The 25,506-nt window shown below is 37.2% G+C and overlaps 1 protein-coding gene across 1 annotated transcript in view; it reads right to left on the bottom strand.

Moving 5' to 3' along the window:
• Positions 1-180: 180 nt before the first annotated feature.
• The window catches only part of LOC102499055 (polypeptide N-acetylgalactosaminyltransferase 3-like), a 35,595-nt gene continuing 10,269 nt past the window's right edge, over positions 181-25,506 (bottom strand). Inside the window, 5 exon segments of the mRNA XM_014589798.2 lie at positions 181-401; positions 3,097-3,128; positions 3,130-3,261; positions 9,761-10,384; positions 22,220-22,389. Coding sequence (XP_014445284.2) covers positions 199-401; positions 3,097-3,128; positions 3,130-3,261; positions 9,761-10,275 — 882 coding nt within the window. The 5' untranslated portion in view covers positions 10,276-10,384; positions 22,220-22,389 and the 3' untranslated portion in view covers positions 181-198.

The raw sequence follows: 25,506 nt of genomic DNA, 5'->3' as shown, positions 1-25,506 counted from the left end.
AATTTGCTGGGGAAGCTGGAAGAGGTCAATAATGTTGGAGCCTTAAACCAAAGGTGGTACGGACTCTGTATAGAGTGATAGGATGCTCTTGGGCAGAGCTGTTATCTGCCTGAACCGTCACTGCTATAATCACCAGCTGAAAATACTGTCGAAGAAAATTCAGTTGCACATTTAAAGAAAGGGTTCCTTACCTTTAAACTAGAGGAAGGGGGAGGAAAATGTTACAACTATGTCTACTCTTGTATACTTACAGTGAGCATCTAAAAATGTGAGCGTTTCAGCTGTTGCTACAGTGGCTCCTAGCAACCGAGCTGTGATCAGACCTTTCCTTTCTTTTTGTCTGACTATTTTTACTATAGAAAATTGTTTTATATATTGTTCCAGTTTATCATGTAAGTACTCTGTAATGAAAAAGAAATCAAGATTAGCTGCTTCTATATTTATTTTCATATGTGACATATGAAAGTTAATTAAACCACAGGGCAATGAGACTTCCAAATTCATAATCAATAGTTGCACACATTCTTCCAGTTGGAAGAAAATTCTCTTTTAACTCTTTACTGGTTGGGGGCGGAGAGCTGGGGAGCTGTATATGCAAATCCGTTCCAGTTTATCATGTAAGTACTCTGTAATGAAAAAGAAATCAAGATTAGCTGCTTCTATATTTATTTTCCTATGTGACATATGAAAGTTAATTAAACCACAGGGCAATGAGACTTCCAAATTCATAATCAATAGTTGCACACATTCTTCCGGGAATATTTTTACAAAGAGTCAGCAGAAAATCTTTGAAAGCTTTGGATCCTCCTGACAAAATTTTTTCCAGTGAAAACATGAAAGTAAAAAGCAGCATGTAAATCAAAAGAGAGGTTCTAAACATATAAAATGAGTCACGAATGTATAATTTAAGATATTTATATTCTAATTCAGATGAGATACACAGTAAGCAAAAATTGAGTGGGTGAAAGTAAAATCCACTAACTAAAGTCAATCAAGTTTTGTTCATGTTTGTAAACAACTTCTTAAGCTTGTTTTTTCACCACTAAATTCTTGATTTTACTATTATACTCTGGAGTATAATTTTCAAGTGGTCATCTTGGGCAGAGCCTCAAAAAGATTTGAGAAAATTGGGAAAGTCAATAAATGTCCAGGCATAAATGTCTGCTTCTGTCAGATTTCAGAAGAAAATGCAGATGACTTTGGTTTTATCTGTGATGACATTTCTGTTTTGTTTTTCAATTTACCAGTAGAGTAGATAAGAGAGTTGCTTATTTAAAACTTAAACATTCATGGGGCCAGCAGGTGGCGTGATGATTAAGGGCACTGGACTCCCACATGACCGACTGTGGCTCAAGTCCTGGACCTGGGGGCCTGATTTCTCACTTTCTCTTTCTCTCTCTCTTTCTCCCTCTCTTATTCTGGCCCTCTCTGATAAAATTAAAATAAAAGAATAAAGTTAAATAAAATAATTATTTAAAAGAAAAAACTTGAACATTCATAAGAGGTGACAGTCCAGGAATAATATTTATGGGAAAAATAAATCGATCTAACTACTGTGGCTTCAGAGTAATAGATCAGCTTTTAAAGCACCTTCTAAGCCTCTCAGACATAATTTCCTAAAAGACAAGTGATGCTGTTATTTGTCTTTAAAACACAACTATAAATGTCCACTGCTGTAAGCAACAGAACTTGAAAGACTTTTATGAAGGATGATTTTTTACAAATGTAATAATAGAGTTCTTCAATTAGTTCTTGCCAAGTTAGAATTGGTTAAGAAAATTTTAACTTACCCACCACTTAACTTTCTGTAAATGCTTATCTGATCCCTACATTTAGCCCACATCCACCTTCTTCTTTTTTTCTTCTTCTTTTTTTTTTTGTTTTTTGTTTTTTGTTGAAAGGTTGTTGCTATAGGGTGCATGTGTGCACCACAGAAAGACAGACAGAAAGCAAGAAATCGTCCCTCGGGGCGATGGCCACGCCACAATCCCTTCTCCTCCATTCTCCTCTTGAGATCTTGGGCACCCATGCACATGTGCCAAGCATGAGTTTTTTAAGCTGCTGGGACTGGGACTTAAACCACCATGGTTCAACTATGTGGGAGTCCAGTGATGTAGCCATTACACCATCTGCTGGGCTCCTATATGACTGACTACAGTTTGGGTCCTGGACCTGGCAGCTTGCTTTCTCACTCCTCCACCCTCTTCTTTTTGGGAGCTTAAGAGTACAAAGCTAGGGACTAGAAGATGGACTCCCATGTAGTTGACTTCAGTTCAAGTCCTGGACCTGGCAGCTTAAAGTTGTGCCAGGTGCATGTCTAGTAAATAGAAATGTGTAAAATAATGGGAACATAATATTGAAATACTAGTTCATTGGAAAAGTCATGAGGTTATTTTTCTGTTTTTCTATGCAAAAATGTATCCTAACTTTCCTGATGACCCAATATTTAAAAAAGCAAAAATAAAACAGAATGTAGGGACTTTTTTTAGTATCATTTAACTACTCATTTACATTTTTAACTAATATGTTATTTATATTAACTCAGCCTTAGAGATATACCCTATTTCTGTATTTCCCGAATTCTAAGCTACACAACTAGATACTTCTTATAATCAAGTAAATGTTAGTTTCATTGGCAGTGGTTCTGTTCTGTCTAGTGGATTATAAACTAATGACATATCTTATAAGAAATTTGATAAAATATGGCATTACCTCCCTTTTACCACTAAAGAAACTGAGGCAGAGAAGTTAAGTAACTTCCCCACTTTACATAGCTATGATGAGAGAGCTAGGATTCTAATCAAGGCAACCTGCCTCAAAGCTCACATTTATGCTCTTAGTCACCATGTCTTACAGTGAAAGTCTCATATTAAGAATTACATATAGTTGTGCACTGTATGGTGTTTTATACTCATTTCTGCACTCCAAAACATCTGAATATGGATACCCTTGCATTCTACTTTCATCCATCAAACACACTATCCAAACTCTTATATTCATGCATTGAGAAGGTATAGAGGGAACACAACGTAACCAGGCGGACTTTAGATACCACCACAAGGCTTTATTAGGGAAACTCCGCATGCGCTTTCTTACCATCTACACTAGCATCATCCACCAAAATGATTCAGGATGGCAGGAGAGGAATAGAGCACGCTGTGGACAGTTCTGAGCAGTGTGGACCATGCTTCATTATGAAACACTATTATGACACTGGTCGTAGGCAGAGCAGGGCAGCGCTTAAATTTTTGTTCAATACATCTAGAAGAAGCCAAAGATTTAGGACAACTGTGAAATTTATTATTTTATTACACAGTTATGCTCTTGCTAAAGTAATTATTCAATCTCAATCACTAAAAAACAATATAGTAAACAGTTCTACATTAGATATTCTTACCACCATATAAATGTAAATAAATCAAAACAATATTTTTAAAGCAAATCGTTCACTCAAAGATCATGGCCACCAATACAGATCACAACATGTCATGGGTTACGACTCATCATTGCTAGCTTTCTCAACAGTGCTACTTTAAGTCAAATAAAACACTTTAAATAATAAAAATAACCTACAAGTGAGACATGTAAAACTGATAAATCCTTGTAATCCCTCAAATAAGAACCAAATCTTTCTTCTTTCCTACGGAAATCATCCATTTTTTTCTTACTTGCAACTAAAAAAATTATGCGACTTTATTCAATGAATACTCATATTTGTAGAGATTAACTTAGATACATCCTTAAATACGTAAAATGTGTTTTCTAAGCATATATCAAATTTATTTAATCATGAATCCCAAAGAAAAAATAACCATAAAACCTACGTTTATAAGATGTTCATTATTAAGCAGCTACCTAGTACCTACTACCACTTGCCATGGTGTTCCAATAATTTGATAAGCAGTTTTAAGACTTAGCACTTAAAAATTTATTTTAAGGGGCCAGCTGGTGGTGTGGTGGTTAAGGGCACTGGACTCCCATATGACTGACTACGGTTTGAGTCCCGGACCTTGCAGCTTGCTTTCTCACTCTCCCCCCCCTCCTCTGTTCCTCTCTGGTCAAATTAAAATAAATATATAAAGTTAAATAAAATTATTCTTTAAAAATGCTTTTGGAAACATATTCATAATTTTAAAAATAAAACTAAATCTATGTGTGCTTTTATCATCATCTGAAACATTGATAGGCATAGAGAGGGAGATCCGAAGTACTCTGTTATGGTCAGTGGTATTACCTGTTAGCTGAAAACACTAGTTACACATAGATCTTTAATTCACTTTTATAACAGTGAACTTCTCAATGAAAACAATCTTTATGTTAAGCTACTTAGGTGTGGGTGGGTCTGTACAGTCTCCAGCCTTTGAGTTGAGGAGAGGATCAAATGAAGTAACACATAAAAGAGGGATTCAAAACACTGGATAAATAAACAAAATAAACCATGTGTGGTCTATCAATATAAACAAATAAAGGAACTCTATCTTTAAGGTCACTTAAAAATCATAAATGGCAGACTCAGCAGAAGGCATAGAGGTTACGTCACTGGATTTCCACATGGCAGTTTTGAGTCTCAGGCCTGGTGGCTTGAAAATCATGCCAGGCATGTGTCTATGTGAATCCAAGATCCTGGGAGAAGAATAGAGGGGAAGGGATTGAGGAAGCCATCCCCACCAAGGGTGATTTCTCACTTTCCCTCTCACTCTGTCTGTCTCTCTCTCCCCAGCCAGTGCTCATGTCCCAAGGCAAAAACCTCTAAAAAAAAAAAGTTTGGCTGTATGATTTTAGAAAACAGACCTTAAAATTCTCTTATACTGTCAAAAGACATTGCGCATGCAATGTGTGAACAACAAAACAGTGCTTCTCAAACTCAAAGATAAGAAAGTAAATTATTTACATGCAGAGATAAGAGGCCCACATTCATCTCTACATTGTAGCTGCTTTGCCAAGGCCAGTGGGGAAAACTGCCCTCAGTGTGACACTAGAGGTCTGGGAATAACATGCTGAAAAAGATCTACAATTTCTCTCACTGTTTTTTTTTTTATTTTTGAAAATTAAAATGTGAGCTTATTTTGGTGCAAAAATTTAAAATACACTCTTGACGTTTTTATAATACACATTTTCCTTGAACTTTTTGAAGATTCCCCCCATATTATTAGTTACTTGAGGTTTTCTCACATTTCACTGATAGTTCAACTTTACAGATCTTTTCTTTTGTGATGTAGATGTATAATCTATGTTCATTTCCATCCCCTGTAGTTTTCATCCCTGACATTGTAATTTGTATCTCTGCAAGGAAAATTTTTTTTTTATTATTATTTCCCCAGGTTTTTTAATAGCTTATTTATTTCTTCTGTAAGACAGGGAGACAAAGAGAGAGAAAACAGAGAGAGAGAGAGCACTCCCAAAAAAGTCCTAATGCCATAATCCACCCTCAGCCTTCAGCAGCAGCAGATTATGGGCCTGTTTGTGCCTGGAATACTCAGGGAAGCCGCTGGACTTCCCAGGTGGATTGCCTCCAAGAGCCTTGTATTATACTTTTGCATCGCTGTCTGACTCCGCCCAGAACCTTCTCCTTCTCACTGGTTATTTTTATAGCCATACTTCAATAGGAATATTTTTGAGATCCTTTTGTAATAGTAGGCTTTTAGGGGTAAATATTGGTAGTGGGAAAAAAGGACTTGAATTAAGAGTAAAAGAGGTGTCTAAAACATTGTCTGAGACAAGGTGGTTCTAGTTCAAAGTGTAATACAAATGCAGAGTCAGTAGGAAATAATCACATTCTTCTCAATGATAGACGAAAGCAAAGCATTTATTCTAAGTTGAATTTCAGATAAAATACCAAATAAAAAATAAAGCTCAAACACAAATTGTTCGTATATTGAGCCATAATTACGTAGAAATAAGTGGCTATATATAAGCTTATATTTTTAATCACATAAAGGCTGATAAACCAACATAAACCATAGAAAAATAAGAAACTCCATCATATGCTATTTTCTTTTCTTTATTATTATTTTATTTTATTTATGTTTTGTTTAAGGAAAAAAACTCTTACAAGTATTTTGGAGAGCAATTTTTTAATTTTTTTTTTTTTTTATATAATTGACAAAGGGTGTGCGTGCACTGGTCAGAAACAAAGAGAGGGAGAAAGCAGCCTCCAGTAGGGTTTGGTCACACTGCAATTCCTTTCCTCCATTTATTTATCCTGTCCAGAGTTTGGTCATGCATGCACTTTTTATTTTAATTTTTTAAATTGTATTTATCATTATTATTTAAAATTTGTGATAAGTAATGCATAATCACCAGAGGGAGATGAAGAGAGAAAGCAAGCTGCTGGGGATGGGACTCAAATTGTGATTGGCCATGTGGGAGTCCAGCACCTCAACCACCAAACCACCGGCTGACCCCACATATGCTTTTGTAAGCTGCCAGGACTAGGACTTGTAACTTGGTCAGTCATTGGGACCTTAACCACTAGACCTTCAGGCATTCTGAAAGAGTAGAATTCTGGGAGTAGAAAATTGTTTTTACTACATTTGTGTGCATGTAGTTCATTAATACTATATTAATCAAGAATTATTTTAAAAGTTTCAAAAATTTAAAGCATAAAACTGCACACAAAAAAATCATGCTAGCAAAACACTATTACTTTAATATTGCTAGATTTCTTTCAGTTTAAGCTAGGATTAATTTGCTTAAATGAAAACTACTAATAGCAAGCAAAATGTCATGTTAGATCATTAATGCAAGTGATGAAATTTCACAGTATGATTTCATAAACTCCATTCATTTTGAAACAATTAACATGTTAAATTTGTGCTTTAAAATCATTTTGAATGTCATTTAAAATAGTGCAATTAAAGTAACTTGCCAAAACAGTCAATCCATTTGAAAAATCTGGCATATAAGAACTTCAGTTATCAGTCATACAACCATCTGGTTTTAGGAGAAGCTAGATCTGTATTTCTAAGGAGCACGGAAAAGTCTAGCAATTCTTCGGAAAATATGTTCCTTGGTGATACAGATTACATTCAAAGTAAGACACAATTAAATTTATCACCTCTACAAAACCCTATCAAAAGTAGGAAACAATTAAATCTTAATTTCTAACCAAAAAAAAAAATGTTCTTAATGTACTTGGTTGTTTTTCACTTTCATTTTTTCATGATTAATATGAGTGAAAGATTATACTAGTTCTTTAATGCTGTATTGGGAAAAAAGCTCATCTTGGCCTGACATGATCAAAGAATAAAAATCCTGCATTTTTGTTTTTGAGGTAGATTGCTTTTCGGTCAAGATCTTTCCCAAAATCAGTGAAGTACAACAATGTAGTTGAATCTATTAATATAAAACAGGAAATATACTGTACCCTGTTATAATAGCTAGAATATTTTTATAGATATTCATTTGTCTCTGAATATGTTCATTTAAAAATAATAAGCAATTTAAGCATGGATTGCACACATTAGAATAGTGACAGAAGTCTTACCAATCTGATCAACATTAAGTGACTCACATAGTTAAGAGCAGGTATTCATAATCATAAATCTAGAAAAGTCTGAGTGAGGCCATAGACAAAAGTCCTTTTCTTCAGGTCACTGCCAAATGTAGTTCTATTACAGATAGATAGCAAAATGTGTAGGCACCATTTGCTTATACCCTGTGTATCTTACACTCTCAAAAATATCCCAGTGGCTTGAAGGCATTAGAATTCATGAGTACATTAAAGTTCAAACATGATATTTGAACAATACTACAGGTAACAGAATGTTTCACTAAGGACAAAGACAACATAGTTGATCCTGGAGGGGAATATTAATCAAACTCTTATGTACTTTGAGACAATCATGTTAACACAGGGACCTAATAAAGAGGAACATGGGTCTCTCGGTAGGTAAAGGAAGACAATTCTATAGCTAGGAGAACATAATCAGCAAAGTCCTAGAAATAAATATAATTGCAATAGTAATAGGAACAATTTTCTCCTTTAAGAGAAAGTTTGTAAAATATAATGCATCCTGCAATATGATTACGCTCTGAAAGCAGTCACAAAGTGTGTGACTTAGCTGATAAAGTCCAGAAACATTACTTCTGGCCTAGCTGCCATGATGCAGGCAGTGAGGTGCTGCTGGGAAATACTGGAGTCTTATGCATGGGAGAGACTTGGCCTGGGATCTCAGGTCAATCTCAACATGCCAAGCATACCTGTGGGTATACCCATGGTTCTGGCCTGTGGGAAGGAGCATAGTGTCACAAGACCCTGTCAAGAGTCCACTCCTCAATCAATCAATACCTAATATCTCCAAAATTTTGATATTTTTTTCCCCTAATAATTGTACTCTATAGCAATACATAGAGGAACAAAAATAACTCCTCCACCTACCACACATCTCATTAATAATGGTCATTATTTCTTACTAAATAGGTAAGGAAATCACAGCATTTAAGAACAAAGGATTTCCAAACCAGTCAGGTGATATGGATTTTAAGGCAGCTAGATCCTACATGGTCATCTCATGTTTCAAATTCTGGATCCAGCAGCTTGAAAAATCAAACGAGCCCACAAGCCTACATGCCCAAAATCCAGAGAAGAGAATGGAGGAGAAAGGATTGTGGTGTGGCCATCCTCCCTGGCAGGAGGGAATTCTCATTCTTCCATCCCCTCAGTGTCTGTCTCGGCCGAGTGCTCATACCCTACAGCAGGAAGAAAAAAAAAAAGGAAAGAAAAAGAAATAAAAAAGAATTACTTCTGGACCTCAAGAGTGGCACGGGCAGTACAGGCACCACTTCATGATGCTGGAGGCCATACAAGAAGGCTCTGGGTTTTCCTGAAACTTTTTTTTATAAGTCAGTTTGTTTCAGGAAAACAAAATGTATCTATTAAATGACTGCAGTAGGATATGTAGCCCCAGTTAGGTGCTAATTTATAGGATGTGTAAAGTTAGACTTGTGCTCTCACAGCATTTAAGAACAAAGGATTTCCAAACCAGTCAGGTGATATGGATTTTAAGGCAGCTAGATCCTACATGGTCATCTCATGTTTCAAATTCTGGATCCAGCAGCTTGAAAAATCAAACGAGCCCACAAGCCTACATGCCCAAAATCCAGAGAAGAGAATGGAGGAGAAAGGATTGTGGTGTGGCCATCCTCCCTGGCAGGAGGGAATTCTCATTCTTCCATCCCCTCAGTGTCTGTCTCGGCCGAGTGCTCATACCCTACAGCAGGAAGAAAAAAAAAAAGGAAAGAAAAAGAAATAAAAAAGAATTATTTCTGGACCTCAAGAGTGGCACGGGCAGTACAGGCACCACTTCATGATGCTGGAGGCCATACAAGAAGGCTCTGGGTTTGCACCCTGGGTTTACCTTCGCACACTGGGCGTGTTCCCATTCCTGGCTGGATGCAGGAGTTGGGAGGAGGATTGGGGCATGAAGACTCTGTCGAGGGTGCCTCTCTCTCCCTCTCTTTCTCTTTATCTCTCAGGAAATAAACTTAACAAGAACAAAGAATAAAGGATTTCTTTGTGGACAGAGGTCAGATCTAGCAGTCAGTTTTGCTAATCTCTAAACTAATAACTTTTCACACATGCAATGTCCCATTGAGCATAGATATTGATATCTAGGCCCAGCAACTGTAAGAAAAACAACAACAACAAACAAATGAACCAATATTTGCTGATTTTCTGCCTCAAAGTGGCTAAAGAACTAGTAACTTCCTTAGCTAATGCCTCTCTCCTCAAGCTCTAGTGATAAACAGTAAAACATACTCAGGAGGTCGAGTGTCTGGTCCAAGATCTCGGTGTAAAGAAATCCTGTCACTTGCAAAAGCATTAAAACAGTGTTTTGCTTCACCACGTTCTTTTTCATTTTGCTCTTCAGTACTTAAATTGATTGGCTTGAATGCTTTACCAGAAGCACCAGGTGCATTAGAATCCTGCGGTGGGCGGTCAAGGACGGGTTTCAATTCAGCTGCTGTATAATATCCTTGGAAACAGGGTCTCTCACCAACATCAATGTTTTGCCTGACAGGTGCTCCTATTTGCATTTTTGGCATTGCATCTTTAATATTGTTTACAGCTTCCAGCATTAAATCAAACACCTTGTTTTTGTTTTTCATGCTTTTTTCCATTATTGACTCCTCTTTGGAATATTGAACACTTACTTCTCTTTGCATTAAAATCAAAACTACTATAAAAAATAAAATCACTCCGCCAAGTTTCCAGAACTTTTTATGGTAATGTCTTTTAATATGTAATTTTACTAGTCGCTTTAGGTGAGTCATTCTGACATATAAAACTTGTCAACTGACAAATAACAGGTATGATTTCCTCTGTTACCTATATCTTTTATCATAGATTTGCAGACAAGAAGGTTTCTTGAAATGGTAATACCTATAAATAGAAACAATAAATGATATTAGTAGTTATTCATTCCTACAGGTACAATTCAATTCGTTCATTCAATCAATAGCTGAGTGTAAGTTACTAACAATGTATTCTTATGGTTAACAAGAACACAAAAAGCTATCCTATCCTCAAAAAAATTATACTTTTGGGAGAAAACAATTCTTATAATTAACTATAAGCTACTGGGGCTGCAAAATATTGGGGATTTCACTCAAGTACATAATACATTATTTGTAACCTCTAGCTAATATCTACCATGTGACATGGATAGAATTAATTTTTACAAAGATATTTTAAGTTAAAAATGGAGACTATCAAGGTCGGTAGGTGGCATGGGGGTTAAGGTGCTAGACTCCCACATGGCTGACTGTGTTTCGAGTCCCAGGCCTGGCAGTTTACTTTCTCACCTTCCTTCTCTCTCTCTGTCTCTCTCTGGTCAACTTTAAAAAAATAAAATAAAATAATGACAATGAATAAAATCAAATAATTATTTAAATTAAAAAAAACATTAAGACCAAAATTCCGAGAAGTGAATGGAGGAGACGGGATTGCAGTGTGGCCATCTTCCCTGGGAAGTGATTTCTTCTATCTCTATCTCTCTATTTCTGTCTCTCTGGTGAGCACATACACCCTGTAGCAAAAATCTCTCTAAAAATAAATAAATAAAAAATAAATAAAGGGGTGGTGGTGGTAGTGTAGGGCTTTAATAAGAAGACAAGATATACTGATAGGTACAATCAGGTATACATTTAAAATAGGAGCCTTAATATTATACTGTTTGCCTTCAAGCTGTGAACCATTACTCCAACTAAACCAATTAATAAAACAGCTCCACCAATGAGTAAATGAGCATTCTCCCAGATTTGTTCACCTGATAATATCTGTGAATTCTGAACCCATAAAGACAAGAGAATCAAGAGGTTTTAACTTGTTATTATATAACAACTAGTTCAGTAGCTCACATAAATACAAAATCTAATAGCAAAAAAGTAACTGTGTTATTAGTTTTACTTCAAGTATCTCTAGAAAATTTATAGAGATAGGTCCTTGAGTTTTTTTAAAAAAAGCAGTATTTGGTTTAATGAAATATTGCCTGCAGTTGACCTTAAGAATAAAGTAAGAAGTTTACTAAACCCTAATAAGGGCCAATGGGATTGAAAGCAAAAAGGAAAAACTCACACACCATATGCCATCAGAGCCACTCATGTCATTTGCAGGGGGCAGGGAGAGAATATGCCTGCTCTCCTTACTGCCTAAACATATTTTAGAAGGAATGTCATTTACAGCGATGAAGATTGATGTTGCCCCCTTTATTCAGCTTCTCTTCCAAGTTTATTACCAAATTTAAGCAGGTGGCACAGTGGTTAAGCCAAATGACCAATTTGGGTTCGAGTCTTGAACCCAGCAGCTTGAAAATGACACCAGGCGAGTGTACATGCCTGTCCAAAATCCCAGGAGGCGAATGGAGGAGAAAGGATTGTGACATGGCCATGCATTCAGAGGGGTAATTTCTCACTTTCCCTCTCTCTGATGAGCACGCACACCTTATGGCAAAAATAAATAAATAAAATTAATTAGCTAATAAAAATAAAACAAGTTCTAAGATGGATTCTCTGGACTTTGGCTGGAAATTTTAAGCTTAATAAATATAACAGGCAGAACTTAGTTCTACATACTATTTCTAATGAGTGTAATCTGTATTCTTTTTGGTATTGAATAGGCACTTTTGTTCCAAATTATACATCATACTCAATGATCATGTACATTGCCCATAAAAGTGAGAGACCAATACTTCTGAGGTTTCGCATGCAGAACTTCAAGTGAAGAATAAAATGACTGCTTGAACTTTTTCACTTGTATGAAGACTTAATATAAGAAGTTGCAGAACCACACAATTATTGTTGTATAATTTCTTATACGCCAAATGTTGTGCTAGACTGTGGCTACAAAATTCAAGAAAGCCCTTGCTTTCAAGAAGCAGAGACTACTAAGGCCCAGCAGGTGGCATAGTAGTTAAGGCGCTGGACTCACACATTGTCAACCACAGTTCGAGTCTGGGACCTGGTGCCTTGAAACTCATTCTGACCATGTGTGCAAGTGTGCCCAAAATCCCAGGAGAAGAACAGAGAAGAGATTGTGGCATGGCCATCTGCTGGAAGGTGATTTCTCACTTTGATTCTCTCTCTCTGTCTCTCTCTGGTGAGCACACATGCCCTATGTCAAAAACCATAAAACAGACAACCAAAAAAAAAAAAAAAAAGGCAGCAGAAACCAGTATGAAAGAGGTAAGTCAACAGGTCACCACAGCAGCATGATTTGTGTATGACAGACATCCTGCCAGCAACAGGGAGGGTAAGGACACACATTGGGGAAATTTTCCTAGAGATGATGTTGAGTAGAATCTTGAAAGATAGGCAAATTATTTTTCTTGTTTGTTTGTTTTTTAGATTTTTGCCATAGGACACATACACTTGACAGAGAGAGAAAATGAGTGGGAAAGTGAGAGATCAACTCTTCCCTCACCATGGGAGATAGCCATGCCCCAATTCCTTCTCCTTCATTCTTCTCTCAGGATCTTTGGTACACAAAAATGAATGCACACATGCCTGGAGTGATTTTCAAGATGCCAGCTCTGGGATTTGAACCATGATTGACCATAGGGGAGTCCAGTACCTTAACCACCACTCTACCTGCTGACCCCAAGACACATAAATTTTAGGCAGGTGGATGAGAGAAAGAATGACAGATCCAAAGCCATAAAAGCAAAAACCCCTGAGTACAGCAAATGCGAAAGGCATAGATGAGGCTGGGAGGTCAGTTCATAAAAGGCTTTGTACATCTTCCAGTGGATTTGGTAAGTACCAATGTTGTCCTAAATGGATGAAAAATTAAAAAATTGAAATAATTCCCCAAATAGACAGGTAGGATTACATCAGATTAAGGAGTTTCTGCACAGTAAAGGACACTAATTAGTGTAAATCGACAACACTCAGGATGGGAGAGAATTTTTGTTAACTGTGCCTCAGATAAGGGACTGATAACCAGAATACACAGAGACCGCAAGCAGCTTACCCAGAAGAAAATGATTAATCCAAATAAAAGATGAGAAAATGAGCTGAATAAACAACTCTCTAAGGACGACATACGAATAACCAAAAGCATATGAAAAAATGCTCAACATCCCTCATTGTAAGAGAGATGCAGATCAAAACCACAATGAGATACCACCTGACTCCAGTCAGAATGGCAAAGATTAAAAAAAAAATAATAATAATGATAAGTGCTAGAGAGGATGTGGTGAAAGGGAAATACTCCTGCACTGCTGGTGGGAATGTAAATTGGTCCAGTCATTGTGGAGAATGACATAGAGGTTCCTCAAAGACCTACAAATAAAACTACCATATGATCCAGAAATTCCACTCCTGGGTATCTACTCAAAGGACAGGAGAATGCTCAATTGAAAAAGCACTTGCACCTCTATATTCATTGCAGCCTTATTCACGATTGCTAAGACATGGAACCAACCTAAATGTCCACAAACAGATGAATGGATTGAAAAAGTGTGGCACATATACTCCATGAAATAGTGTGGGCGGTGAAGAGTATAGGAAATTTGGGGGGGAAACGGAGAGATAAGACACTTGAGGGACACAGATAAGGTTTATTATCTGTTGATGAGGATGTGTATGGTGGTCTCAGCTGGGTTGGATTGAGGTATATATAAAGCTGAGTAAAGTCTCTTCACAATCTAAATGATGTATAGTGATTTAATGTATGAATAATAATAAAAAACATTTTTAAAATTAAAAAAAAATTTAAAAAATTGAATGATTTTTAAAAAAGGATCATAATCAAATGTAAGTTTTTTAAAAAATCACAGGTTTCTCAGTCCTAGTAAAGATGATAGATACTGAAGAGATGAAGGGATCGGCTAGGGGACTTGACAGAGGGACAGAATGATTCAAGAGAGTCCAGGAAATAAAATCAAACAATAGAACTAGGGAAAAGAAAAAGAAGGATGAGAGATAGATAGGTAAATTTATTACATTAACAAAGTCAGGGACTACAGAAGAAATGACAGAATCAAGGTAGGAGTCACAGAGATCATTTAGTAGGTATTAGGTTAGGATGCTTCTAATGAAAGTCGGGACAAGATCATGAAGGAAAACAATGATCTCTCTTCTCTTCATGATCATTTTTCTGGCACTTACCCTATTATTGGTGAGATCGTAGGCATCTAATAAATATTCGTTGACTGGAAAAGAGAAGAAGGATTAAGACTTTTGTGAAAAATAACAAACATAATAGTTCATTTTCATTAGATTGAGTCCATGGTGTTTTTTTGTTGTTGTTGTTGTTTGTTTGTTTTTGCGAGATTTTTGCAATAGGGCATGTGTGTGCTTGCCAGAAAGACAGAGAGAGATAGAAAGTGAGAAATCGCCCCCCCTCAGGGGGTATGGCCACACTGCAATCCCTTCTCCTCCATTCTCCTCTCAGGATCTTGGGCATGTATGCACATGCGCCCAGCGTGAGTTTAAGCCACTGGGTCCAGAACTTGAACCACGGTCGACTACATGGGAGTCCAGTGACACAGCCATTACGACAACTGCTGGTTCTAGTCCATGATGTTTTTACAGCTAATATATAAATTCTCACATAGTCTCCCAATGATTTTGTGAAGTATTAGGTTATTCCAGTTTTACTGACAGACACCGAAAGTAAATAGATTAAATTAGCAAAGCCATGTCCCTTGGGTGATTTCTTGCTCTCTGTGTCTCTATTTCTCTGGTGCCTGCTTGTACCCTATAGCAAAAAAATCTCTTAAAAAAAGAATATGAAAGATAGATTGAGGATAAGATTATAAATCTTGACAATGGAGGAATAAGAGGTCAAGAACCATTCAGAGACAGGGTGTAGAAGTAGTAAGATGATACTTTGCTTTTTTCAGATTATTCCTGAAGGAATATCAAAACTAGTACTCAATAAGGAACAGATTGTATCTACACAAAGGTAATCATAGTATTATTTTTTTAAAAGAATTACTTTATTTATTTAATTTATTTTTCAATTTGATGAGAGTAAGAGAAGAGAGGGTGAGAAAGCTTTCTCTTATCATTTTCTAATCACTTAAAGACTCCAATATAGATTCTCAGAAACGTTCATGTGACTTTTCTGTCCTTTGCTGCTAATGTGCCATTACGTTTCTGTTAGTGACAAGTTACACTCAACATTAAGTATCTCCATCAGTTGTCCTCACCTCTGATATATATTAATGAAAAGCTGTGAAAAAAAAAAAAAGAAAGTAATAAAGCACCACAAGCTCCACTTCTAGAGAATCTGAGAACCATATTGAATTGATTTAGGAGCAGGGTTTACACTCTGCTTTTGTGGTTTTAAGTCTTTCAGATAATTCTAATGGGCAGAAGGGTTCAGGATGACTGCTGTAGGCCCAGCCTTGCTGGTGTAGGCAGTAGCCTATAGAACTGCAGTGTTGGAAGCCACATGGCTCACTGTGGGCCAATCTGAATCTAGTTGACCTGAATATACTATGTGCACGTATGTGCCCAAGATCCCAATGAGCTGGAAGGGTCAGGGAAGGAGGCTGCAGTATGAAAAGACCCTTCAAGGGTGACTGATTTATACTCTCTCTCTTTCTCCCACATGCATGCATTTTAACATATATGCTCTGTATTATGCATAAAGTAAATAAATTTTTTAAAATAATCACTGCTTACAAGGGTGATTAGGAAAATCAAAACTAGTCCTCAATAAGGAACAGATTGTATCTACACAAAGGTAATCATAGTATTATTTTTTTTAAATAATTACTTTATTTATTTATTTCATTTATTTTTTAATTTGATGAGAGTAAGAAGAGAGAGGGTAAGTGAGAAAGCAAGTTGCCAAGTCTGGGACTTGAACCATGGTCGGCCATGTGGGAGTCCAGTGCCCTTAATCATCACACCACCTGCCAGTGCCCATGGTGTTAATTTCTAATACTCTAAAGTTAGGTTTTTCAGAACAGATTCTTAATATAGAGTCGTCGGGAAAGTCATGACACATTTTTACACAGAAAAACAGAACAATATGTCATGACGTTCCTGACAACCTGATACAAATGAAGCAAAAGTTATTTAAAAATGAAGAGAAGATAAAATCGAAAGCAAGAATTTGACCCAATATTTCCTGAAAAGGCTTAGGGATTAATGCTGATATAAATAAGGCACTGAGATTTTATTGCAAATTATGGTGCTGCAAATCCATTTTTAAAATATTTTTTTCAAGTCATAAAGATGGGAAAACTGAGACCTGAACAATAAAACATATAACCCAAAAGATATATATTAACTGGATGGATTAAATAAAACTGGAAATTCTTCATTTCTTTTCCCAGGAATAATGCCATGTTCCTACCCACACAACCTGCCATATTTGAAGACATGTGAAAACAGTTAAAGAAACAAAACAATTCTCTACTAGAGCAACTTCCAGTAGGACTCAGAATTTTGAGAATTAATAAGATAAAAAATAATCACAACAGCAAACTCAAGGCATATTGTATATTTAACTTGCATATAATAAATAATATGAAAGATTTACTCTTCTTATATTTCTAAAACACTGAAATCCTGCTGTAAAAATGTTTTTTGCTGACTACAAAATATCAGATCCTCAGAGGAAAAGAAGTTTAAAGAAGTTAAAAACTAGAAAAATTTCCAGAGATCTTCTAAATTTTAAATTCATATAAATTTCTAAAAATGAAAGAATTCAGAGTCTTAGTCTTAAAATTATTAATCTGTATCAAAGCATATATTATTAAAAGGCATTAATGATAAATTATAATATTCACAAAATAAGAAGCTAAAACAATATTCACAATTCTGACAGACTGTGAGACTGAGCTAAAACTAATAAATTATTGTCAAGGATAAAAATATACCTCCATTTGAATAGAAATACTGAAATCTTACAAATTTAAAATTATCTGCAAAGCTAGGACCAGCAGTTGGCATAATGGCTATGTCACTGGACTCCCATGTAGTCGACCACAGTTCGTGTCCTGGACCCGGTGGCTTAAACTCATGCTGGGCGTGTGTGCGTACGTGCCCAAGATCCTGAGAGGAGAATAGAGGAGAAGGGATTGAGGCGTGGCCATTCCCCCTGGGGGTGATTTCTCAATTTCTGTCTCTCTCTCTTTCTGGCTAGCGCACGCACCCTATAGCAAAAATCTCTCAAAAAAAAAAAAAAATCTATGAAGCTGGAGTTTCCAGTTTTTTCGACTACAGCTTCTCAATCTTTAAAGTTACAATCAATCACCTGGGGGTTTCTTCCAATGCAGATTCCGATGAGAAAATTTCAAGATAAGCTTTATCTTTATAGGTCAGTAGGTGGCATGGTGGTTAAGGTGCTCAATTCCCACATGGCTGACAGTGGCTCAATTCTTAGACATGGCAACATAAAAATCACAACAAATAGATGATAGACAAACAGACAGACAGATAGATAGATAAATAGATTAAAAAAAAAAAAAGTGGGACCAGCAGTGGCAGAATGGTTAAGGTGCTACACGCCCACATGGCCAGCAGCTTGAAACTCATGCTGGACATGTGTGCATGCATGCCCAAAATCCCAAGAGGAAAAGAGAGAAGGGATTGTGGCATAGTCACCCCTCATTGGGGTGATCTCTCTTTTTCTCAGATTCTCTGGTGAATGCATGTGCCCTTATAGCAAAAATCTTTCTCAAAAAAAAAAATTGTATCTTTATAGTCATGGTTGTCAGGTAGAAAAGCATATGTTTCAGGAACGTTGCTTGCTAGTTTAACTTAAAAAAAAATTAACTGAAGCAATTTTTAAGCAGAACATTGTAACTTCCATGAGAGTAACATTTAATAAAATAAGAGGACCGTGTTTTTTACATTTCTTGTTTCTATATTAGTGACAATAAACCATTACAACTCCAGGCATTTATGGCCTGTTTCCAGATGAATTTAATTGGCAAAAAGCCTAATTGGCATATAAAATTTATTGCCACTAAATAAAGCACATGTAAAGCAAGGAAATACAAAATCCCACCCTAAATCCTAATAGAGAATATAGATTAATGGAAGTACAATGATCATGAATTAATATGAATAAAGATGAATAAAGATCCAATATTTATTGGATCTTTGCCACATATTATCATATGGGCTTTCTAATTTAATTTAATTTTTTTTTGAGAGGTCTTTGCCTTAGGGTAAGTGAGCTTGCCAGACAGAGAGAAAGGGACAAAGACGGTGAAAGAGAAAGTGAGAAATATCTCCCGGGGGAGATGGCGACACCAGAGTTTCTTCTCTTCTCAGGATCTTGGACACACACACACACGCGTCCTGTGTGAGTTTCAAGCTTCCATTTTCGGGACTTGAACCCATGGTCAGCCATGTTGGAGTCCAGTGATGTAACCACTACATCATCCCCACCCATCTAATTGAATTTGAAACAAAACAAAAAACTTTGCCCTGATAATAAACCCTTAAGTGCCGGGGCAAAGCTTTAGCTACCCCTCAACTACTGGTGAAAGTGTCAGGGAAGAGAAGGGTGGAAGAAAGTAATTTCTGCTTGCATTTATCTGTGGAATCAAATTGCATAGTAATTTGCTACTGTGGTTTGTTAGTGTTGATTATGTTTAAGTCCATGTTTACATCTTCGCCTGTAATAGTTCTACAGGAAGTGACTAGCGGATGTATGACAAGAGATAAACACTGATGACAAGCAAAAAGCCCAGAAACAACCACATACTACCTCAGAGAGAGTAGCAGCTGACTCTCAAAGATCCCAACTAAAGGCAAACAGAGTTTCTCTGGGTGGCTGGAAAAAGCCACCAGTGGGTAATTAATGCATACACTTTTTCTAAAAACAGGATAACTTTCTGGACAAAGATATCTAAAGGTTTTGAGACAAAGAGTAGAATGACAGTTTACCACCAGCAATTAATTATGAGGCCCAGGTTTCAATACACAGGAGAGCAGGATCTGAAATCTAATTTCTCAGAAACAGCTGGCAATATAAACATTTCTATTAATATCTTTGAACATGAAAAGTTGCCAATAGTATCTTGATTTGTGGAACTGGAAATTCCATCTTTACAAATAGGTAAGTACAGAGCTACAGTATCTGTCAGGGAGTCTCAAACTCAGGGTCTCAAATGCTCTCGTCTGACACATTGTCACCTGTAAGTGAATTTAACATATGAAAGATAAATATTGATTATTTATGGCATACTAGAGAATAGAAGAGTTTTGAGGAGTGATATGGACGAATCCAAAGTACCTAGTTGATACCATGGTCTTCCACCAAGAGGCCCTGGGTTTTAACACATGTGACCATCTCTTTGCCTTGTAAACATAGTTGATGGCTTTTCAATTACTAAGGAGATAGAAACCACATAGTGATTTGAACAAAGAGAGTTTAATACGGTCTAGTGGAGGAGTCCGACCCGGTGGGGCTCCAGGACCCGTCTAAGCCCCTTGACCTTTGAGCATCGCTTCCGGTCGGTTCAGTAAGTTGGCAAGGCCGCGACGGTACACCCCCCGACCTTGGAACAAGCTTGGGTCACTTAGCATGTTGGCAAGGCCACTTGCTATTCGCTCCGGGACTGTGATAGCCTTGCTGGGAAGTGACCCCCCTCTGACTCCCTGATATACTACTATAAAAGAATTACATAGCTCCCTCATACATCTTTAGTGTGTGGTAAGATTTCCCAAAAAGTCCCCCAACCGCTCCCCTTTACCCTGACCACTTACTGTTAATTACAACGCTTCATTGGGCACAGTAAAGGGTGTGCTAAAGTTCTTCTTGATCTTTGGAAGGCCCTTCAAGACACATTTAATATAAATAATCTTTTCACGTACAATAGGACTAGGCCGAAACTGGCCCAGGATGCTCTCATCCCATGGTAACTAATGTTCTAACAAAATACATAACAGTGGTACCATAGGCTACACAAGTGTATCCACAACACCATAAACCCATTTTAAAGTTTTTCATGAACTTATTAGTCACTTCACCACCAGTTGAAAAGGCTGTATCCCCACCCTCACCAAGTGAATAATAACTTCACCCCTTCAGGATAGGTAAATGTATCAGGATTCCTTAAGTTTTAAATCCCTATAGAATTATATAAGTATCATTCTTTATGAAAATCCATAAGAACTAATATCTATGCTTGAGATTTTCTTTCAGTAATCATAAGACAGCTGCTGCTGAACATCGGTTGATAGTTAACTCTGCTTGCTGGAACTGTTTCCTGAAACTGCACTGCTTGAAGTTACCAGGAACCTGCTTTCATCAATCAAACAATTGTTGAACTGTATCGATGATTAATAGACCTGCCCTTAATCAAACCCTGAATGGTTTCTATTGTTAAAACTTTATGAATTGAGGGAACCAGCAGTTAGCGTAATGGCTAACTCACGCCGGGCGCGTGTGCGTGTCTCTCTCTCTGTCTGTCTGGCGAGCGCACGCACATGCGCCCGGCGTGAGTTAGCCATTACGCTAACTGCTTGTTCCCGGCCCCTGTAACACTTTTAAAAATGAAAATGGAAGAGAAATGTGTTTATACATATATTTGCGTGTGTACATGTGCATACATATGAATAAACACATGTTTACAAGTGGCAAAGAAAAACTGTGTGAACCTACTACGATTGCTCACAAGGCCATAATTAATATCTATGACTTCTTTCTTCCACTACCTAGTCTGTCTTTACCCTGCTCTCAGGCATTATTCTATAAGTCCAGAGATGTTAATGCTGGTAGGAAGGGAAAAATCTACATCCAGAATATATGTCTATGCTAGTGAGGATAAATCTCTGATCCTCGATGATGGAAGAAATCCATGGTGACAAACCTGCCACCCAGGGCTGGCTGGTCCTCAGGGCTCAATGTTGGTCTCTCCAAATTAGCAACTCAGCAGCAATGCTAGACAGGTCACCTTTAGAAAGGGAAAGTTCATATTGCTGAGCCCATGCATGCATTGTCTCTACTCCTGCCACGAAGGTCACTATGCAGAGCCCAATGACCAAGCAAGAGAATAGCTAAAGAGAAAGACTGATATCCATAGAGTGCATCAATTCATCCACTTAATTATTAAGAGCTTCCTCTGCAGTGGATGTCCTTTGATGGGCCTCTAGATAAGACGTAAGTTTTTTATTTTTCTTTGAAGAATTACTTTGTTTAACTTTATTTATTTACTTAGTTTTTTTAATTTGACCAGAGAGGGACGGAGAGAGAAAAAGAGAGAGGTAAAGTAAGAAAGCAAGCTGCCAGGTCTGGGATTTGAACCATGGTTAGCATGTGGGAGTCCAGTGCTTCTAACCATCATGCTACCTGCCGGTCCCAAGACGTGAGCTTTTGAAGGGTCTGTCCATTTTAAGGTCCATTGACATACATTTTCCTCAAACTTGCCATCATTCTTCCAGTCTTGTTTTTTCTAAGGCCCTGATCATATAAACAATGAACAAATGCCAAACAACCAATGTAGACCTGTACATTCAATCATGTATCATTCCAGACAAAGTGGACAACCATATCATGGTTCAAATTTCTGCCTACTCAGAATGCTCCTTCTCCATTGTCTTTCATGACTGTTCCTGGGTACTGTCCACTCCTAGTACCAACATATTGTGTGGACTCATCTATAAACCAGGCTTGAGGTTTTTTCTTCTTCTAACTACTGGACTTAAGAAATCTTTGAGAGGCTATAGCATGGGTTGAAGAAAAGGCGGCAATACAAAAGAGTTGGCATTGAAGGAGCCTGAGTCACTTGTTCATGCAACTTACGTGTACTTTCCAGATCTGCCCAAGCTCTGTCTCATATGTCATTTCCATCTGATGACAGATTGATGTTGTACATTGTCAAATGTGGCTAGGTAAGTCAGACAACAACCAGGTAATGATGAGAAGCTTGGTTCACATGGTCATCTAATGCTCCTTGGTTATGTACTCAGCATCTACCAAGTAGTAAGCTAGAAGCTATTGATCAAAGGATAAATAGTTATCTAAAGCAGGAATACATTTACTTCAAAATTCTAGGTGTTCACTCTGACTCTGTAGTTGGTGCTTTCCAGAGGCTCCACAGAGTATGCCTCTTTACCACAGACACTTAGGGAATCATTAGAGTTGCTAGATCATAAAGTCTATGTGGTATCCCAGGTTGCAATATAGTCTGAACTTGTTGCATACCCTTCTTTTACTCTAATCATTCAAAATCAGCAGACTTATGAGTTACATTGTGTTGATAGACTGAAGTAGCATATTCAAAAGTGGTACATGTTGACTACTAAATCCAAAGAGGACCTTTTGAGAGTAGTGGCTGCTGAATGTGCAGAAATACTACTGAAATTCTGGGAATCTGAATTTTGGATGGAATACTTAATATTGTCTTCTAATTCTTATCTACTTCCTTAATACATCCAAAGTACTTGCCATTTTCTGATTATGAGACACAACCAACATACCATCATCAATGTAGTGAACTGGTGTGAAAATCTGTGGAATGTTAGAATGGTAAAGATCTCCAGGATGGGAGAATTGAATAGCCCTGAGGCATGGCTGTTAAGGTATACTGTAAGTCCTGCTAGATAAAAATAAATTTTGGTGGACCTTATAAATTGACATGGAGAATAATGTATTAATTAATTAAGTCTATAGCTACATACCAAATACCATAGGCTGTGTGATTTAATAAAGACACTGTATTTGGGCTAGCAACTACACTTGCAGTCATCCGATGATTAAGTCTATGATAGTTCAGTTGTTCTCTAAGATCCACCCAACTTCTGCACAGGCCAAATAGTTAGGTTAAAGTTGTAATAAATATCATAAGTCTTATTCAAATATTTGATGATGGTATTGATTTGAACAATCCCTCAGGAATATGGTATTATATCTGATTTACTATCTTAGAAGGGAGGATAAGTGCTAATACATTGTACTTAGCGCTATCACATCATTTTTACTCTATGGTTTACTCTCCATATAATCAGTACTCTAGTATGTCTATTCTAAATAGATATTCCAAATAACCAGTAAGGAATTTAGAAAATAAACACAGGGTGCATCTATTGACCACCTAGGCCTACTATGAGTCTGGTGCTAAGATTCCATCTATTACATGACCACTGTAAGTTCTCACTTTGACCAGTGAGCCACCATGACATTTTGGTTTCCTAGAATTCAGTGTGAATCATCTGAGTATTTCCTTTTCTCCAAAGAATAGAATCCCTAGTAAATAGCTATAGGTCCTATGGGGAACTGTTTTGGGTCTGTGAATTAACTTAGGTCTGGAAACTTGATGAGATTCCTGGATGCTCAATTGTAGAAACTAAAGTCAACTTTCTTAACACTGAGACCTAGAGATTTTCCTGTTATATAAACAAAATAATACTGTAGTACTGCTCATCTATTTCATTCATTAGCTACCACTAGATACCTGCCAACAACATTACTTCAGATACCAAAACTATCCATAGCTCAACACATTCTGAGACCCACTACCAACCTTGCTTTCCACTGCAATGGATGTACCTACTTTGTCTTTAGGTGTTAAGTGCTTACCGCCTCTTGGCTTAAGCTACTGTAGGATCCTATCAACTCTGACAAAGTCATGGAGTCAGTCTCAATGGCCTACAAAGGACAACATATACAGACTTCTTCATTAGTGCATAGGCTCTCTGCACAATTGCATTTCTCAATACTTTGGTAAAGGTAATGTCTACTTGACCTTTTTATGGAATGTAGTTGAAGGATGGGTACGTAGTTGTGCTCAATAAATCCAGTTGAACATTCTTTTCTTGAAAGGAGTTTAAAAGCTCACAAGAAGTAGACAATTTCTGTCTGCTCATACTTTCTTTGAGTTCCCATAAATATTAAAGCAATGTTTGTCTTCAACTTTAAGCTACAGGGGCCAGATAGTGCCAAGGTGGTAAAATGTGATGCTCTGTGATGCTGATCCACATGGGAAGGTTCTAGGTTCATATCCAAAAACTACTCAGAGTACCCAGAGAGGTAGTATTAAAAAAGAATAAAAATAGATTAGGCTATATATGGACTTAATTTGAAGCACATTACCATCTGAAATTCCTACATTACCCACTCTTGATGGTTAGGATGTAAGAAGTCTCCCTCAATATACAAGTGTCAGTTGGAAGTAGGCAGTCTCACCCTAAACTTCAATTCTTCTTTTAATAGTTGACTTCAAGTAGAGTAATTATTTTTCAAAACCATACACAGTGAATTACCATATATAGTGAAGTGTATTACACACATGCTAATGCTAAACTCCAAATGGGGAAGGGAGGGGTACCTAGTTCTGTGGGATTTAAAATTAATTCTTTAGGCAAAGGGGAAAGGTCTGGATGAATTTTAACAAGGAGATGACCTAATGAGAACTGAAATTTAGACCTAATAATAACTGATTATCCCTGGAGCTGTGCTGAATATGGATTTTTTTGAGGGTGAGAATAACCAGATAGGATGCTGACAGCAATTAGAAGACCATTAAAAGTAATACAGTAATCCAGATGAATAGAAGGGGTGTGGAGACTTGGAAAGAGACTCCTGAGGTACAGTTGGCTGAATTCAGCAAGTGAATCCATATGGAAGAAAGAGAGGTTGATGAACTGTGATGTATGTTGAGGATATGTTCTTGACCTGTTGAGAGAGACTAGCTAATGGAGTGCTCTTTATTCTGGATTATCTGCACGGGTAGACCTGGAACTAAAAAAAAATGTGGTTGATCCAGTCATGGTAGTGAGTGGTGGTAGACCCTTATTTGGCAGGCTAAGGCCATACTGGAGGTCCGGGTTCAAATTCTGGTCCATTCAAAAGCCAGGTACAGTGCCAGCTACTTGGAAGGCCGAGTTAGGAGGATCACAACATGGCAAGACCCAGTTCAAAACTATAAATACATAAACAAACAAATGAACAAAAATGGGACAAGAGTCCAGGAAACATTTACAAAGATGATTACAGAAAGTAAAGGGTACAAAAAAATGATTGAGGGAACCAGCAGTTAGGGTAATGGCTATGTCGCTGGACTCCCACGTAGTCGACCACGGTTCGCGTCC

This window comes from Tupaia chinensis, unplaced genomic scaffold, assembly GCF_000334495.1.
Source record: "Tupaia chinensis unplaced genomic scaffold, TupChi_1.0 Scaffold000381_1, whole genome shotgun sequence".
NCBI classification, from domain to species: domain Eukaryota; kingdom Metazoa; phylum Chordata; class Mammalia; order Scandentia; family Tupaiidae; genus Tupaia; species Tupaia belangeri.
This window is presented reverse-complemented; position numbering and strand designations above follow the sequence as displayed.